Below are 20040 nucleotides of genomic sequence, written 5' to 3' on the forward strand. Positions count from 1 at the left end.
TGGTAATTTGGCCTCTGGCCTCTAATTTGAAGTGTCTATATGTAACTTTTAGTTTGTGTTGATTTAAGTAGCTCCTTTGGACAAACGCAGTAGTGTTTGTACCACACTTGCTGTCGTAAAGGTCTAGGAGTTAGCGTTACCGGGAGGTCATATAGTTGCGATGAATGTTTTGCTCAGACAGAAAATCATCCATTTACAATAAGAGAATACGTTACAGATGCATCTATACAGTTGCATTTTAAGTGTAGCATAAGGTAACTTAGCCTACTTTGGATGTATCGTGAGCTAAACCGGGTAACGTTATCACTGTCACTGTGTCACGAGCCAAAGCATTAAGAGTTTGTTGTAGCAACCAATGTAATAACTTCAATTTATATAGCGCATTTCATAAAACCCACGGACGCTTTACACAAGTACAGGGGGACAAGGGAAAAGAAAATGGTAGGCCAACACAAACACGGACTAAAATGAATAAAACGTCCACGCTAAATGGAAGGGCGACGTGATTTAATGTAGGCTACTGACGTACAAACACATTGCGCAATCTAAAGGTATGTTATGAATGAACTAGACATATTACATATATCTGATGGCCAATTCGGGGACGTTTTTGAATCATTTACAATACCGTAATTGTCTTCATCTGTTAAAAGCCTGACCAAGTGTGACTCGCTTTTCGCCCGTCGTCTATCACTTTCCCTTTTAGCTTTTAGTTGTTCTTCGTTTATAATTTCCTTTTTTTCTGCGATGACCCTGCCCCAGTTTCAGCCATAACTATGTAATGCGTGTGCAGGTTCTTTAAAGATGAATACCCATAAACCGCTTAACAGTAGGCAAGGGTTTTATTTATTTCACAATAGTTTGTCTTTGGTGGTGATACAGGTTACCAATTGTAATTACCTCAAAACAGTGGCATAGGTCTTGACACATTTGCTCCAGCTCCCCCGGTCTAGAATCATAGCCTTCACTAAGAGATAGTCAGACGAGCCTCACAACGTCCGCGCACCTTCACACATTAACGAAGCCTAAGCGCCGGAGAAGAAGCAACTGCCTCACGCTGCCAGGTAATCAGCGTCCAGCAAACATTACCCTCCAGCTGAGTTTGACGCTTGCTTATGCCGTCATCAGCAGCTTGCCCGGCTACCGTGCGCGCAACCACACCTGTAGCTGCAGCACCTTACAACTACAACAGATAACTTTCTTAAATAAAATTGAAAGACAATTAGGCCTATATAAAGAAATCTCCTGCTACCTTTTACCTGCATACTCACTAACACAGGCTTTTCCGGTGTTATGCCAAAATCTGTGACCCGTCAGAATGTGCTACTGTAGCGCCATCTACCTGCCGCAAATCATTTTGTGACTTCGCGGGAAAAACCGGACCGGCAAAGACATTAATCAAGACAATATAAAAATAGCATCTTTTCACTGTTAGTCTCATTTGCTGTTACAGGTCATTTATGATCATCAGATGGAAAACTGATTTCAGAAACATTTAAATATAGTCACTTTAACATGCCCCGGACCCCCACTGACATTGACTCTCAACCCCCCGTGCAAAACAGCTATTTGTATATATTTGTTTCTGTATTTATTGTTTATTTCATATTAATGTTTAATATGTTTGTTTATGTATGCACCAATCACCAAGGCAAATTCCACGTAAGTGTAACTTATTGTGGCAATAAACCCTTTTCTGATTCTGAAATGCTTATTTAATATGAGCATAATATGGTGTCATATGGAATAGTATAATACAGTATATAATAAGAGTAGCCTATATCAACACGAGGTATATACTGTATATATAATCAGTCCAGCAGAGAGACAGTGGAAAGGAAAAGGTGAATGTTTCGGGTGTACCAGAAATTGTGGAGAAATAGCTCAGTGTGAGAAGTTTGAAAAATCACATTATCAAAGAGCAGAATATTATAACAATACTACTAATAGCCTACTACTACTACTACCACGACTAATAATAATAATAATAATAATAATAATAATAATAATAAAGCAATTCATTGATGAAAATAAACGTTTTTAGTCATAAAATATACATCAAAGAAGATATGCATGCAAATGATACAAATAAAAAAAAATAACAACACACAACGGCGATTTTAAATTGTATCAGTTTAGTAAGATTTTGAGACTGAATATTGTTATTTTTCCCTTCTATGCTCGTGAGTCATTCCAAAAACCTCAGAGTGGGCGTGGTTTGACGTCATAACGTATAGTGTTGTTACGTAAACCGTTCGGCGCAAAAATTCAAACGCTGTACAGGAAGAAAAACTACAGCTTGCTCTGTTGTCTGTATCTCGTATTACAAACTATAACGAGACGCAATAAAGTCGCATCGGATTTTAGACATTTCGAGGTAAGTCGAGTGAACCAAGTACGTTTTGTGTTGAAGTTCTTGCGTGTCACGGAGCCAGTTAATGTTAGCTATCAATGCTAGTGAGAACACGTTCATATTAGCATGTAATGTTAGCGTCATCAGCTAGCTAGCTAATTGAGCTAGGGCAGCGTTTGTTTTTGTGGTTGTTTTGTTCGGGTTAAACATGTAATTAGACAGGCAAGGTGCCGTAGCAAATATGCTGTGTTAATATAACCTTTTAGCTTTAAAAAAAAAGGTCTATTAGCGATAACTTAAACACTTTTTAGGTAGGTTTAAGTTGACGTTATGAACCCGCTGGAGTCCTTTTGTTTATGTGTGGGTGTCGTTCTAGCTAAAGTTAATTTAATTAAGAAAGGACGGGATCTGCATGAATATGTTACCGTTAACTGTGTGATATTTTGTGCCTTAAAGAAGGTCGCCAGTTAAGTGAAACCTTTCTTATCTTTGCCTAGGCGTATTAACTAGCTAGCTAAGTGTGCACCTTTCCAGCAAACATGGTAACATGTAACGTGAGTTGTTGGCTTAAACAATTGGTTACATTCCATGTAACGTTAATGCTAACTTGATTCTGTGGTATGAATGCACATTTATTTTGTTTTCATCTTACAGTCATGAATCTTTGTATAAGATTCTCTTTTCACTCGAATCCTTATGTTTACATATGGCCTATTACTGTATGTCAGCTCACTGTGAAGTGGAGGGTGTCAAACTTGGCTTTAAAATTCAACTGTTTCCAATTTCCTAAGACTGGAATGCTCTTACATTGCAAGCCATGTTACACACCCATACATAATACTTTATATTGCTCTTGAAAAGTCCTTTTATCTTTACACGTTGAAACATCCTAGCTATTTTCATTGAAGGTGAAACTTGGACATGGTTCAACATGTAGCCTCTGATAGTGTGCAGGGTTGAAAATTAGCACCATTTACCAGCCAAATGTTGGTAAAATATGCAAGCGGCTGGTAGACTTGCTTCACTCACCAGCCAAAAAAAGTTCATTTTGAACCCTGATTGTGTGTTTTCTCTGTCTCTAGCTAAGATGAGTGCAGCCTCCACACCAGTCTCCCGGATACGTCCAGGCTGGACGGCGTCCTCCTTGAAGAACAAGGGTGTGTCGTCCCCTGTAAGCTGCAGCACTCCTCTGCTGGCAGCCTTCAATGATGATGATAGGGAACGACGTCAGCGCCGGAGGTCCAGGGTTATTGATCTTCAATCTGCCAATGACTCCTCCATTACTGACTCTGCTTCTCATAGGTAAGCTGTAAAGCTCGAGGTTTGGCAAACCATGCGTTTGACTGTGTTTTTAGCATGACTTTAGTGATAGTGTGTCATGTAAATGTTTTTGAGCGAATTTGATTTCCAAAAACATTTCAACTAGCATTAAACTTAACAGCCACTTTGTGTCTGCATTGCTTATATGTATCTTAAGTGCCTAAAGATAATCTCATTTTTGTATTTAGTGCTGCGGGGACTCCTGCTGCCGTGCCCAAACTGTCAAATGCACAGATCTCAGAGCATTACTCTACTTGCATAAAACTTTCCACTGAGAATGTGAGTATATGTGCAGTGTGTGTCTGGATTGCAGAGAAAACAATCAGTGTCTCACACAGTGTGCTTTTTGAAGTGTTTCAATAATTACAGTGGAAATGTTGTTGTTTTTTTTTCTCCTTGTCCGTTGCATTTTCTCTGTGTTTAAGACGTATTACTTTTGAAATAGAGTGTTAAGACTTGAAAGGAACGTAAGAAAGCTGTTTTGCACACCTCTTTTGTCGGGCAGGTGCGTAGGATGTGATCAAAAGTAGCAGATCAAAAGCTTAGAGAAGAGTCCCGCACACTGACCATTACGCAAGCAATAATTTATTTAGAAAAATACAACTTTTCGGTCTCACACATTTGGGCTAATGACAATGCATTGATCATGAGCCTATAACAAAACTGGTCTGATTAGCCATTGTTTTTAAATGTACTGAGTGGCATTTTTTCTGCCTTTTCCCGTTCACAGTCCGTGATGGGAGTGCCACTTTGTGAATGAATGACGTCATTCAAGAGCCGGACCTGATTGGTCCTGGTTAGTCAACCAAACTATTTAAGGCTATGGTTGAGGTGAATGTGTGAATTTACCCGATGAAGGTCTGAGACCGAAACGTTGTATTTTTCTAAATAAATTATTGCTTGCGTAATGGTCAGTGTGCGGGACTCTTCTCTAAGACTTGAAAGGAACAATCAAAGACTAATGCATTTCTTTTTTCCTTTTTTGGCAGAAAATCACCACCAAAAATGCCTTTGGTCTGCATCTGATTGATTACATGGCTGATATTCTCAAACAGAAAGATTCTGAGCTCACAAACTTCAAGGTTTGATTTTTCTTTTTTCATCTACTTGATGATGCGCCTTTGATAACTCCCCCTTGGTTCACCGGAAGTCTTTGAACTCTTGACAAATGTATCATACTTTATTTGTTATTATTTCCCAGTTTAACCATGAAAACCTCTGTAGTCATCCCTACAAAAAGGTGTCAAAGGTGTATCTTGTATTTTTCTTTTCTTTAAATCAGTTAGGTGATAGCTGATTTCATTCATCCTCCTTCAAAGGTCTTAAATCCAGTAATGTAGCGCATTCAATTCTTAAATTAAACCGTCTGACACGGTGTTCTGGTAAATAACCGATCCATTTGTTCTGATAAAGTCTGCAGCATGCTGACTTAACCTAATGAAAGCTGCAGAACCACTGTTAACAAAAGTCTGACGGGACTGTTGTAATTATCACATTATTATTAGATATGTTTTACAAGCATGTGTATGAGTGTGTATTGTGTTTGCATTGCCCTGTGAAGTAGGGCTGTGCTCGATTGAAGAAATTCTTAGTCGACTAACACTCATTCAATTGTATCGACTAATCGATTAGTTGATTTAATCGACAGATCTGTAAATCTGAGTTTCTCCGCAAAGAGTCATGCAAAAGCACCACTTTAATTCTTGTGTTTACCAGAGATGTGCTCGTACGTTTCTTGGAAATAAGTCATTCAGCATGGAAAAAGCATAAAACATGACTAATCGGCTAAAGAAATCTTAGTTGACTAAGACCAAAACGACCGATTAGTCGACTAAGAGGGAGCAGCCCTACTGTGAAGCTAATTTGTGATATTGGGCTATTTAAATAACATTGATCTGTGTGTGTCTGTCCTCCTAAAGGTGGCAGCTGGCACTTTGGACGCCAGTACAAAGATCTATGCTGTGAGGGTGGATGCTGTTCATGCTGATGCCTACAGGGTGCTGGGTGGCCTGGGGGCCGAGACCAAACCTGGAGAAGGTTAGGGCCTTTTTACGTTTCATGTGTGTTGTTGGATTTTCATTTGAACACAGTGGAAATGGGGTGCCGTTTTCTTTAAGGCTTTGACCTACAGAACGTAAATCTTGGTCTACCCACATTGTTATGTTATTTGAAGTGTTCTGCTTTTTTTTTTTTTTTTTTGCATCTACAGGCCATGGTCTGGTGGAGGAAGACGGAGAAAATGAAGGGGGCGCAGCAGGCGATGCGACTGCCAAGCAGCCGAAGAAAAAGAGACCTCCTAAGAGGACAGTGGAGCAGAACCTGAGCAACATCAATAGTGCCGAGTCTGAGAGGAAGTGCGAGGTACTGTACAGTGTTATCTTTACAGAACAGAATTAGTTCAGCTGACAATTCTAAAAAGATAGTTGTGCTGTGGACAGAATGCAATTAGCAGGGTTATTAGGTAATATTGATTGGGGATGATGACATGCAGCAAAGGGCCGCAGGTCGGAGTCAAACCCGCGGCCGCCGCGTCAATGAGTAAACCTCTACATATGTGTGCCTGCTCTACCAACTGAGCCAACCCGGCCACGAGTAGCGCACTTTTTAATTAATTAACTTTGTCGGTTATCAGGCGAACAAAGCGCTGATGCAGATAAGATTAGAAAGCAATTTGTGACTTTCTAATCTAAATTCTTATTTTCGTACTTATCACGCTGTTGGATGCTGTCCTCCTCTCCTACTTCAATGCCTAACGAATCTATCTCTTTCTCTCCCTGACCCTGTCTTTTACTGGTTGAAGCCAAAGTAATAACATAACTAATTCCACTGGTCGGACTGTTCAGCTCTGTTTCAGACTCATACCGCTGGTTCAGGCTGGTCCTCATCCTCAACACGTGCCTTTTTCAGTCGCGAAAAATACTTTTCAATACTCATGACGCAGCAAACATTCAGTGTAAGAGTAAAAAAAAGACATAACATTATTTTATAATACGTTTATTTGATTGACAGCTGCTACATATAGTGTTTTGACTGCTTTTTACCGCAAACTTGCGACTAGTTAACTTTCTAAAGCAGGCGCAATCGCTTGTTTGCTAAGAGTCGAGTCGGGAATTTCGCCAGCCGTCTTCTCTCTCCTTATGGAGACAGACGCTGTGTGCACGGTGGGAGGAGCTGTGTGTGTGTGTGTGTGTGTGTGTGTGTATGTGAGCGAGACGCAAGTCACAGAGAGACGGAGGAGAGCAGGGACAGGAAATCCAGCTGAACGTGTTTTAAATAGCGTTCGGTGTTGATAGTGAGGCGCACTGCCACACATTAGTCTATGTGTGGGAAACACTGGATAATGTGCAAACTGCCCAAAAAAACGGTCCAATAATGGGTTTATCCCTAATATTGATATTTTCTGTCTTCTGTGTTATTAAATCTATTGCACTTTCATAAAAGCCATTCCTCATGGGTTCATGTGCATAAAGCTCCAACCACATGAACCTTTTTCGGAACTTGGGAACTAAACCTATGTTTTGACAGGAGGGCCTAGGGGTGAAATTTATTTCCTGTACGATAATTGAGGACAGGGATATATTAAACAAAGTCTTAGGGGGTAGAACTTTCCAAAGGTTAGGGAGGCGGAGTTTCCAGCGCTGAACATCAAACCAGTTGTAGCAACAAGGCCATGTTCAGCCCCGACAAAACGTAGCGACACATATTTTTTTGAAACTGAAACGGGGTGCGTTGAACACCCTGTTGTGTGCGCAAGCGCTCTGCCTTTTTATTACCCCGAGCTCACACGCACGTCTCTGCTGATTGGATATCACCTGTGACACAGCCGATAAACGGAGCTCAAAGCCGTTTCACCCCGTTCCGAGGAAACCGCTTTGAGATTGAACGTGCCCCAGTACTTGTATGAATCAAAGCGTTAGACATTTCTTGAGGTTCAATACACTTAAAAGTCATCTTGTCTGCTTCCCGAGTAGTTTAAAAAAAAAAAAAAAAAGTTTTCGGTCTCCTTTTTTTTCACCTCTATATGTGTCTCTTTTCATTCATTCATCACATCTAACTCAAACATCGGAAGTCAACAGGTAATACAAACAACAACAGGATGACATTGTGGGGTTGTTTCATCGCTTGTTAAATTAGCAAGTCAGACTACAACATCATTTTTGGATCCCTCCTCGACCTGATTGGCCTAATCTTCACAGTTCTTCAGATGTGGTGGACACGCAAACAGAATGCGCGAAAGCGTGGTTTCAAGTTTAGTTCCCCTTGATCCATAATTCGGAGACCTTTCGGTAGAAAGGGGCTATATGCTGACATTATTTCCCCTGCTAAAATGAAAAGGATGCACCAATCCCACTTTATCTTCTGATACTTTTACTCATTTTATTGGCTGATTCCATGCTCAGACAGTGTTCTTTTTTTCTTTTTACATGTAATATCTATTTACCTCCAGGGAAGAAGGTTAGTATCAGCCCAATACTGATCCGGTGTATCAGATCAGTGCGTTGGTACTTATTTCAAATCATCTTATGTTTTTGTTATATACGTTTTGAATGCATTCATGTACAAAGGTCACTTAAGTGTGAGCCAAGGCAACATTCCCGCAGTTCCAGTATATCATTCTATCATTGATTCAAACTCCGTAATTGCCTTATATCCGCTGACTGATGACCGATAAGTTCATGTTTTGATTAAGATGAATTATTAGATATGGGTCACTAAGCTATCATCAAGTATTAAGATTATTTTGGTCTCCACTATGACTGCCTCACCTTCCCATACCCGACTGATCCTCGTGCTCAGATAACCAAAAGGCACTAACATACATGAAGGACATTTTATTCTGAAGTCTGTGTCAGTGCATTGTATTTGTACTTTTGACCTTTAGTACTGTTATCATATAAACTTGATCGACTCTCGTCCCCCGCCAGGTGGACCCCATGTTTCAGCGGATGGCCACGTCCTTCGATGAGAGCAGCACGGCCGGCGTCTTCCTCTCCGTTCTCTTCAGTGAGAACAGTCGCTGTGAGCTGCTGTTTCCCTCCTACATGACCCTCCTGCAGTCCAGACCCTCATACTCTCCTCCACCCCCACAGGGAGTCTCTGCATCCCCGTTCATGGGTAAAAACCATTTACCTTGCCCAGTCATTTGTGAGAACCTTAGTACCACCCAGCTGTGTGTCTCATCTTTTGAACTGTCCCCCCTCCCCATCTTTCTGTGCTGTGTTTCTGCCAGCCGGACTACAACGTTCCAAGGAGAAAAGCTCCATCTGCCCCTCGCTGCAGGACTTTTCCTTCACTAGCTGGAACCCTGAGCAGGTGAGAGAAACCGTTTAACCACCAAACCCAACATTATAAATGATTCCGATGGAACTATTTCATATTTCTCAGATTAAGTGTTCCTAAATCAACTGTACGAGTCTTGAGCCCCTTTCACACATGCACTTAGGGGCCATCCACACGGAGACGGCTTTTGATGTGAAACGCACATGTTTAGCATCGTTTGGGCCGCCCGTCCAAACGAATTCTGTAAACGCACTGCCTGAAAACGCACTTTTTTGAAACCTGGTCTCAGGGTGAAAAAAATCGAAAACGGCTCCCTTTTGGCGTCGTTTGGATGACGAATACGTCTGTATCGATGATGTCATCGCCACACCCCTCGACCTCTTACCCGCAGTCCTGCACTAGTGCACGGCCACACACGACTGCGGTGAAGCTAAGCGAGCATATCCCATCTCCATGGTCAAACCAGCTCCCTTCATCTAAATACTTTGTCTCTGCTCCCTGACACTTCCCTCTGCCTGGCCTGGATTGTACACAAGATAGATTGCTAACGTTATGTAGCTAACGTTAAACATCGCTAAAGTAGCTGACCACTCCAGCAGTGACGTAACGTTAGCTGCTATGGTTATCTGTTTATAAAGTGGAAGTAGACAACTTATCAACTAGCTAGCTAATCTGTCTGCTTATCAACTCCTTGAACGGATTATAATAACATTTACCACGGCTTATTGTAGAAAGGCTACCGCAAGAAAAACGTGTAGATTATCAAAAAGACATTGGATCATTAATGTTTGTTTGACTGCCAATGTTAGCTAGCAGAGCTAACGTTAGCGCGCTAACATTAGCTCGCTGCTAGCGCGCTGCAATCATGTCCGATGGCAGACAGAATTGCAAAATAAAAAGCAATCCAACAGCACATTATACATTGTAAACAAAGACATTGCGGCGGCCTTTATAAATTGAGCAGTGGTGAAAGTTATTATAGTCCATGGATGTATTAAGAGAACATTATAGTCTAGCCATGTTATGATGGGAAGTGGAAGTGACTATGCTCTTCTTCTCCGTTTTTTGGCGAATTTCTGTAGCAGAAACAGCGCCGCCTATAGTCCTGAAATATAAGTAGCGCGTTGAGTCATTTACAAATGGATCCGTTTGGACGAAACTATTCTTGAAACGAATCCAGGGAAGACGGGTAAAAAAAAAAGATTGTTTTGGTACATGTGGACGTGGCCTTAAATCCTGAAAGTATCTAGACATTACCCGGCGGAGCTGTATGTGAGAATGCAAATATCCTAAACAGTTGACTCGGACATCAATCGTTCTGTACCCTGCAAGTTACAAAGTCCGTATAATCTCCAGTTGAGCCCAAAGTGTGAGTTTTCACAGCAAGGGAGTGGGTGTAATGATGTTTCTGTCGGCTTGTGCAAATCCAGAAGAAAACAAACCTCTGAGGGTGAAGAAGAAGGGTGATTTACACAAAGACGGCAACAAAAATGTCTTAACCGGAGAGACGGTGAGATTTGGGAACGTCTGTCAGTGAGGGCAGATGCCGAAAATGTCAGACAAATTCAAGGAGCGGCAGGATACTCAGTTCTTTATGACCAAATCACGAACCGGCTCATGTCCTGCATTCTGCACGCTCTGCCCAGAGCTGACCCCCCCTCGTCTAAGCAAAGAGTATTTCTTTGTGTCTGACACGGACAATCTCCTTTCCTGTGCTACATCTGGGGTCTAGACCTACTCTGTCTGTAAAGTGTCCTGAGAGAACTTCTGTTACATGACACTATAAATAAAATTGAATTGCATTAAATTACATTATTATAATGTAGCACTGATACCTGATCCTGCAACATGAGCCATCACTTGACAATATTTGCACTATGCATATTTATTTATTACTCCGTGTCCCCTTCTACTGTGCAATATGTCATTTCTATTCATCCACTCCTTACTCCTTATACATCTGTGTGTGTGTATATATATATATATGTCTGTTTATAATAAAGGTGTTTATAGTGTACATATTATTATTATTATTACTACTCTTATTCAGATTTTTCTACTTTTTGTATGTTTTTTCCCTATGTCTATTTAACGTGTATTTGTATTCTCCGGAATATGTCGGGGCCTGATTCCTCGGACGTTGTCCGGAGTTCATATGTGAGAACGGCTTTATTTACAGAGGCTGTCAGATCCCAGCTGACTGTGACTGTGCATCTCCTTTTAGACAATGAATCAGCTCTTGGACAAGATGAAGCAGGGCGAACACGTGTTTGATGTGAACGCCGAGCCCGAACCTGAGCCTGAAGAAGATGACTGCCCCGACTATGACGCCGACTATGAGGAGGGAATGGGTGACTGTGAGGAGAGAGCCAAGGAGTACAAGGATGGCTGTGAGGCCTCTGGCTCTGGCAAAGGAAGGTACGATCATCGCTTGTAGAGCAGTTGAAAAGTGGTGTGTGTCTTTTCTGCTGAGAGGTAGAGGAACTCACCCTTTTACCACAGATTACTGATTGATTTTCGTGTCGTCGGTGTTTAATCATTTTTATAGTCTCAGGCTCACATTTGTAGAGATGGCTATCTTTTCTTTGTCTGGTTTCTGCACTCTTTATCTGTTCTCTCCTAGTACTCTTTTAATGCAGTTTGTATGTTGTGTTAGGATGAGAGAATGTCAACTATTAAGTTCTATACAGGAATTAGCCTCTCCTTCTTAATGTCTACTTAAGCTTGCCGTTTTTAATGTTTATTTAAGCTTGCAAGTTTGAAATGCATTATGTAATCATGGGGGTAAAGTCATTGCATTGCCTGTTATCACCAGGAGAGGAGGTGTTTAATTCATTAGGGCATACTGAATGGGTCAAAATCAAAACCCTTACAGCCTCTTTTAACAGACGGCTGATTTATGCTTGCTGGTTTGAATGGTTTCTCACGCTGTCGTGATGGCGGTACAGGGATGTGATTCCCATCGGAGAGGGAGACATCGCCACTATGTGCCTGCAGCTGTCCTCCCAGCCCAGGGAGTACTCATACTTCAGCCCCAGGACCATGGCCACGTGGGCGGGACCCGGCTACTGGCAGTTCAAGCCAAAGCACAAGTGTGAGTGAAAATGGTGGTTTAACACATACACGTAATTAGAGTCGATTGAGGCGTCAGAGTAGAGAAGTAAGTGGCCTGGAGCAAGACATGTTATTATTTTTCCATGCACTTGCTAAATGTTTATTTTCTCTTCATTTTTTGTGATGAGAGTTAATGTAGCCTTAAGGCCCGTCGACACCAAAAACGATAACTATAACCCTAACTATAATGATGTGAGCATCCACACTGCTGAACGATAACATTCTGTAAACAGTGGCGTCCGACAAGCACGCACTGCACACTCCAACTGATAATAATAGGCTACATAATATACAGCAGACACTGCGACGTAAGATTACAGAAATGTCTGCCATAGCCTTTGTTCGTGGATTCAGGTACATTTTAGGAACCAAAAAGAAGTGCCTTTTCCAGGCAACAGTGGGCGCACAGCACTGCATAGAGCCGGAGGTCAGAGCAGGTGGACGGGTGTCATATATACATGTGCAGAGCACCGGAACAAAAACGCAGACAGTATGATAATGACATCCAAAACACAATGAATCTGAATTATCAGTGGTTTCTGTGACATGAGAAATAGTTTCAAAGTACTGATGTTTAAAATACACAGAGCTGAAGAATCGTAGCCTTGTAATAATGGGAAAAGTCACGTCACGCCACTACTGCACCTGTGTGAAAACAAATCTCTCCGCCTTGCCATGTTGTAAATTCAGATGGATTTTGATTGGGTGTCAGTGTTTCTGTCGTTCATCAAACCACTCTGAAAGTGATCCTAACGATATTGTTTGCCACTGTCGTTATAGACCTTTTTCACGGCAGACATGTTGACATGTCATAGTAGGAAAAGCACAGGTGTATTCCAAACCATTAATGATGGCTGCATTCCACTTAGGAGAGGCCCTGGTATTGTGCATGCTGACTCACTGAAATAGCTTACTGGGACACTTGATGGAATTGAGCCATCGTTAAGGTTATCAATTTCAGCTGTGCTTTTCCTACTATGACAAGTCAAAATGTCTGCTGTGAAAAAGGTCCATAGTTAGGGTGTGGACTCCGCCATCCACTGGAGTTGGAACGATTTTTAAAACTATATATTTATAGTCCTCGTTATAGTTATTGTTCTTGGTGTGGACGGCCCATTAGTCTATATCCACGACGTTCCACTTCCGGGATTGCTCCGGTGCCGCCGGAAATTCTGTCCCTCTTTTCGGCCGGATGTCCGTTACCTTCCTCTTTCTTTGTGTTGTAATTCTAAACTCCGGTGGATTTCTGAGGACTATGGTTAACTGCTCCTCTGATCTCTGCAGGGTAAATCCAGACAGCTAGCTAGACTATCTGTCCAATCTGAGTTTTTTGTTGCACGACTAAAACAACCTTTGAACGTACACATGTTCCACCAAAACAAGTTCCTTCCCGAAGCTATTTTGCAGCGGCACTGTGGCTCCGTCCGGTGCTTAGCACCGCCCATGATAATTGTGATTGGTTTAACGAAATGCCAATAAACCAGAGCACGTTTTTCTCCCATCCCGGAATGCTGTGTGGACTAGCCAGACCCTCCTCCACAGCGCTGTGGAGGAAGGTCTGGCAAAGCGGGACTAATGTAGTCTCAACCTACTGCATTATTTCTCTTTTGGCTGTCTTTATGTAAAACTTTAGTCTATAGCCAGTCCATTACATGTAATGCCACAAAATGTAGCAGAAATGTATTTGGATGCTGTACACATTGGGCTTGTTTTTGTGTTTTTAACTTTTGAGGGATACATTAAGCTTTCACATTTTCTCTAAAGGCCAAGGTGATTTTCTAATGGTTGTCTTTCCCCCTGCCTCATGTACTTAATCTCTTATAGTGGACCATTTGCCTGACAAGGAGACGCGTAAAAGAAAGCCCAAGAAGACCTTTGAAATTGACCTCAATGATGATGTCAACTTTGACACCTACTTCCGCACCACGAGAGTAAGAACCCTCGCTGCTCTTGCCATTCCAAACACAACACATTCACAGTTGAAAAGTGTTGTCTGGTAAAAATATTACCTGATAGTTATAAGGGAAAAGTGGGACATGGAGAAATTTGCTTACTCTTTTTGACTGAGAAAATGGCGGATAGCGTAAACAACAACTGCTAACGTGAGTTGTTCAAAACTTTTCTTTTTAGTAAACTCTGTGTACACAAACAATGTTGTCAATGCTGGAGTTCATGTGTAGAGCCCCTGGCAATACTTCGAGCAAAGTTTCATGTTGTGCCGAGCCTTCTTAGCATTTTAAAAATAGCGATTTTGATTCGATCATAGTAGTGCCTAGAGATGGCCCGATACCATTTTTTGCTTCCCGATACTTATTCTGATACCTGAACTTGCGTATCGGCCGATACCGAGTACCGATTCGATACCAGTGTGTCATATATTTTATTATATTTTAACAACTGTATACTACTATCCCTGTATGGATGTGATATGATTTCTATCTTTGTTGTCGGCCTGGCTCAGGTTAAACTCTTTGTGAAACATGAACAAACACAAACAATGAACGCCATAAAACTTTATTTTATTATCCAGTTTGACAGTCAGTTATAACGGAAAAAGAACATAAATAAACTACTTTAACGTAGATTTTCTTTAGGGCTTTATTACGTAGTATCGAATCGGTGCATTAACTCCATCGGTATCGGCTCATCTCTAGTAGTGCCCCTAGCACTCCTATTCAAAAGGCCATTTGACCGAAAAATGAAAATATGGTAAATCTTAAAAGTGGCGATTCCGTCCTAATTATGCTTTTAAACGAAAGTTTGACTCGGGTACATTCACAAAAACACCCTAGGTTGCATATTGGCAAGAGTGACACTTTAACACAGAAGTACTTAGGCCTATTTATTAGCTCATTCCGCCTCCTATTGGTTAGACTAACTAAGAAATATATGGGCACAAAATATTAAACAGGATAGTATAAGAAAACGTTGGTGTAGTTTCACTACACCTACAGCCATTCATCCACTCCATTCCTCTACACTGTATCACTTTTTATTTTTGTAAGGCAACTACAAATATTAGGTCTTAGACACAAAAACATAAGAAAATAGGGTCCAGGTTGATAAAAACGGTAGTTAACCTTTAAGAGTGTGGGTAATCTGCTTGTGAACTGGACCTGACAACATTTTTGAATTTAAGCTACCCTGGTAGTTTCAAGTCAAATGTCATCAACATGTCAGGACTAGAGGATGGATACCCGATGGGCCGGGCCGGGTTTGGACAGATATTTAGAAATGATGTTCGGGTTCGGGTCGGGCTCAGTCACATCAGCGCGATAAGGCATTGAACATTTTAAATTTAAAACCGCTTATTATGTAGGTAGCCAATGGGCCTGTTTCACTTGATGCAAAGGTTCGTTTTTATGTTTAAAATGAATTTAAAATATTACCCTAACATCCGTCTTCCTGACGTGCGCTTGTTGCCCCGTGTGCGCTGATGCGCTCATCTGTTGACATTTCCGAATGCCTTCCTACAGTTGCTTAATAAAAGCGGGCTTTCCACACAAACAAACGTACATGTGTCATTAGTATGAGGAAAAAAAATGAGATTTTAACTGTGTCGGGCTCGGGTCGGCCTCGGACATAAATATCTTAATGCCTGTCGGTCTCGGGTCGGGTTCGTTTACTGCTCTGTCGGACGCGGGCTGGGCTTGGACAGAAAAATGCGGCCCGATCCGCGCTCTAGTCAGGACCGCTACATTTGCTGATCTGAGCACAGACTCTTCATGATGCATTGGCACAATACATAATGATACAACTACGGTTTTAGCTCTAGTAAATTAAATTCCTTGAAATAGGACACAATCTGCTAGGGATGTAATGATGCACTCAACTCACGATTTAATTCTATTCATGATTTTTAGGTTCATGAACATTTTTTTTTAACAATGAGCTGCAGACAAATGACTGAAAATATTCCTTTATTTATATAAACTGTCCAAAACAATGTGTTCTCTTATCAAAAGTCCACCTAAAATTGTATTTTATCTTAAATAACAAAAAATAATAATTAGATTTCTAAAACAAACCCCACATCAAAATAACTAAATAAATTTAAAGAACTCTTAAAAAAACACACAGTGACATCTGAAGTCAAGTGAAATCAAAAGTAGATTGCGCCCTAGGCCGTTTTTAAAAATTGCGTCACGATTAATGTTTTATCTCCACCTGTTGTAATCTTTACATTTATATTGATTTTTAACCGATTGACGATGCATCGTTACATCCCTATTATCTGCAAATAAAATACTCAGCTAGTCAGTAAGTGATATCACTGTCTGTATGGATTTGAGACTGAACAAAATCTCTAAATACAGTCAAATTAAAGGTGCAGTAGGTAAGACTTATAAAACTAACGTTCTGTCATATTTGCTGAAACTGACCCTATGTTCCAGTAGAACTACATGAAGCAGGTAATTGAAAAAAAATAAATCTGGTTCCTCTGGCACCACCTACAGCCTGTAGTGCGATTTGCAAAAATCCACAGCTCAGATGCACCAATCAGGGCCGGGGTGTCTAACTGCGTGTCAATCACTGCTCATGCACACGCATTCATTCTCCCTTGTGGGGGGAGGGGCTTAGGAGACAGTTTTGGGCTTTAGCGGAAAGGGGGGAGGGACTGAGAAGTTGTTGATGTTCAAATTTTTTGGCTAAGTCCTGGATCTTCACAATCCTACCTACAGCACCTTTTAAGAGCTTTTGAGTTGAACATGTTCAAGACACCTAAAACACTCTTAAGTGTATCTGAACTAAATCTGACATTGTCTGCTTTCCCCTTCGCAGGCGGCCACTACCAACAGCAAGTCTGCCCTCACTGCAAGCAATAAGAAAACCACTCTGCCAGCAGACTTCCAGTTTTCCCCAGAGACGCTCTCCCAGCTCAGCCTCACCTCCAGCTCGGTGAGTCTTCACCACTCCTGTCAGCTGACTGGACGAGGTTAAAGGTGGAGAAACACAGCCGTCCTCTTCAGCACTGATACGAGGCAGATTTTTTTTTTTATCAATTTAGTCCACACAAACATCAGAAATGTACAGCAATCACATAGTTCTTGTGGTGGTTAGGTTTTCAAACTAAATTTGACTTTTCAAAAAATTGAGCCATGCTATAGTCATCATATATAGAGCTGTAACAATTCCAAATTTTGTTGTACAATTAATTTCCTCAGAAATAATTGTGATTAACAATGTAATTGTCTCTTTCAGTCCAACTGAAAAATGTATCTATCTATATATTTATTTTTCAGACAAATTAAACTTTTGAATGAATCCCAGGATACATCTTTTGGTTATATCACTGTTATGTGACCCAGAGAATGTAATAACACAAGTAAACCGGGCCTCTTTATTATCATAAAACATTGTATTTTTTTTCTTAAATGAACATAAGACTGATAATTACCATCAGTCATACCCATAGGACCTTAGCCAATGTTTGGCAATTCATTGCGGTTAAACAAAGAAATCATATAATGTGCCCTGAGTATCCGTATCTACATAAAGATGATTTGTTCGGTTAAGAAGGATGTATTTGGTTTTGTTTACTCTAGTTGAGTCGAGAAGGCCAGAAGAGGCTGTCTGGAGAGCTCGGAGAAGGCATTGGAGACTACGACTACAACAACGCCAACGACACGGCCAACTTCTGTCCAGGTCTTCAGGTCTGAACTTTTTTTTATTATGGCTTTCGATTAAATTTGTTTTTGTCTGTTTGATTTTGCTGTATTTTAACAGACTTTCTTTATCTAAGGAGTAGGGGTGGGAGATAGGTTTTTAAAAACGGTATAGACATTGCAAGGTATTTCAGTTAGTGTGGTCAGATTTATACAGCATGGCCCTGTGTCACACTGGCTGTTTGGAAAGAACAAAGTGAGAGGCAGATCTGTGGCTCTGTCCCTTCTTCAAAAAAGAACCCTAGTCCAGCTGATAATCACTATTTCTATACCACTAACAAGGCTCAAAATAGCACCACACTTCCACGGTAGCATAATGAAGGTCACAGTTTATTAAAAAGAACAGTCTGTACACTTACAGAGTTCTCAATGCTTCAGTTTACATGTAGGGACCCTCATTATGCTACTGTGGAAGAGTGCTGCTATTTTGAGCCTTGTTAGTGGTATAGAAATAGCGATTTGTTTTTACTTTACCCGTGCCCCGACGACTAGCGTTATAAGCTAATTAGCGGTTTGCGCTAAAACTGGTCACATTCAATTAGCATGAAAACATATCCCAGAGAACGGTTGACTCGGTACACATGTGTTATTAACCCCTAGGTTCATTTTGCGCCGGATTTCTCCTTTTAAAACTAAGAGTGGGTGAGCAGGCATAGTCTTTAAGGGCAGTGACAGTTTACAGTGATCAAACCTGTGATTTGTTGCCCCTTCCCACTCTCAGGTGATTCTTTTGGCTACTACTACCAAATACTGTACTGTAAAAATCCCCTAAATGTGAGGACTTCTAATCTCTGGAGGAACTAGAGCTGTTGCGATTAACAATATAATTGTCTCTTTCAGTCAAATAAAAAAAAAGAAATGTATTACTTTTTCAAACACATTTAATGAATTCCAAGATACATCTTTTGGTTATATACTCACTGTCATATGACCCAGATAATGTAACACAAATACACCTATGAAGTAAACAACGCCTCTTTATTATCATAAAACATTTTTTTCTAACTGCCCCCCCCCCCTTCAATTTTTTTTGCAATAAACGTGTATAGGGTCAAGTGCCAACAACTAACAATTAAAATAATAACTAAAATATATAGTCCGACCAATAATCACTTGCGTATATTTACAAATTGGCATATCTAAACAAAATCAACAACTTACCCATCACACGCCTTAAGACCTTAGCTAATGTTAGCAAATTAGTTGCGGTTAAACAAAGGATATTGACAATTAGACAATTATGTAATAATTGTTTCAGGCCTAGGAGGAACCATAATAGAGTATTGTCATTTAAAATTGATTAGGAACCACATCTCGAATGTTTTATCCTTTTTGTCTTTGCATTTCCCTTGTCCATCTTCCTCCTCAGGCGGGCGACAGTGATGATGATGTGGAAGGGTTTGCCGGTTCAGACGATACACAGCCTTCAGGTGACAGCATACCTCCGCCCTCACAAGATCTAGAGGGCATCTCAACCTACGGGGAGGAGGATCTGGTACCTGAACCACACAGGGTGGGTAACGCAAGATTTTGGTGCAGGTCATACTGTAGCTGGGTCTTGGCACCTCTCTGCTCAAAAGCTTCTGAAACTAGAAGGGCACTCGGACAGCACAGACCTCCGCCAAGGCATGCCCTATGTCACAATGTTGATGCAGCGTGAATTTTCCTAGTCGGGAACTCAATTATTCCGGCAACACATCACACCCCGTGATTCGGATCAGCTCCGAAATGTAATGGGTCCTTCCTTGGCCCATGCTACACTCTTCCACCAAGTGTCAGGAAAATCAGGCGAGTAGTTTTTCTGTAATCCTGCTGACAAACGAACCGAAAACCCTCTGGGTTGGTTGCATTTCTTTAACCAGTCACAATTGTCTTGGGCGGCGCTGAGCTCCGGACACCGCGACAGTGGCTCTGCAAAATAGTCTCGGGAAGGAACTTGTTTCTGTGGAACATTTGCACCCTGCAAAAAGAAATGTAAAATAGCCACATAAAATATGAAATAAAGTGAACTGTTCACGCAATACAGTAACTTGAGCTATTTAAATTAGCTGGATACATGGTTACACGTCATTTGCTCTTACCAGTGTATAGCGGCGTGTACTTCGTCCATAACAATCCCCGCCAATCGGTCCCAAAATGTCCCAGTTAGAGAGGAAATGCCGTGAACATATTCTTTGTAAATCTTCACAATCAGTCACTGAAAGAACCAAGCAGGCCTGCCTTGTTGCACGATCCAAATTTTCTTCAAAACTTGCCATTTTCAGCGTGTCGCTTGCCTTCTAGAAGTTTGTTGTTGTTTCCCTTTAG

The 20040-nt window shown here is 41.1% G+C and overlaps 1 protein-coding gene across 1 annotated transcript in view; it reads left to right on the forward strand.

Moving 5' to 3' along the window:
- Nucleotides 1–2211: 2211 nt before the first annotated feature.
- Nucleotides 2212–20040, forward strand: part of ncaph (non-SMC condensin I complex, subunit H) — a 24912-nt gene continuing 7083 nt past the window's right edge. Inside the window, exons 1-14 of the mRNA XM_031302221.2 lie at nucleotides 2212–2377; nucleotides 3436–3655; nucleotides 3862–3952; nucleotides 4663–4755; nucleotides 5593–5710; nucleotides 5883–6034; nucleotides 8599–8788; nucleotides 8904–8986; nucleotides 11178–11371; nucleotides 11902–12047; nucleotides 13892–13998; nucleotides 16850–16966; nucleotides 17614–17721; nucleotides 19103–19246. Coding sequence (XP_031158081.1) covers nucleotides 3441–3655; nucleotides 3862–3952; nucleotides 4663–4755; nucleotides 5593–5710; nucleotides 5883–6034; nucleotides 8599–8788; nucleotides 8904–8986; nucleotides 11178–11371; nucleotides 11902–12047; nucleotides 13892–13998; nucleotides 16850–16966; nucleotides 17614–17721; nucleotides 19103–19246 — 1758 coding nt within the window. The 5' untranslated portion in view covers nucleotides 2212–2377; nucleotides 3436–3440. The remainder of the gene's footprint in view (nucleotides 2378–3435; nucleotides 3656–3861; nucleotides 3953–4662; nucleotides 4756–5592; nucleotides 5711–5882; nucleotides 6035–8598; nucleotides 8789–8903; nucleotides 8987–11177; nucleotides 11372–11901; nucleotides 12048–13891; nucleotides 13999–16849; nucleotides 16967–17613; nucleotides 17722–19102; nucleotides 19247–20040) is intronic.

This window comes from Sander lucioperca, chromosome 2 (genome assembly GCF_008315115.2).
Source record: "Sander lucioperca isolate FBNREF2018 chromosome 2, SLUC_FBN_1.2, whole genome shotgun sequence".
NCBI lineage: Eukaryota > Metazoa > Chordata > Actinopteri > Perciformes > Percidae > Sander > Sander lucioperca.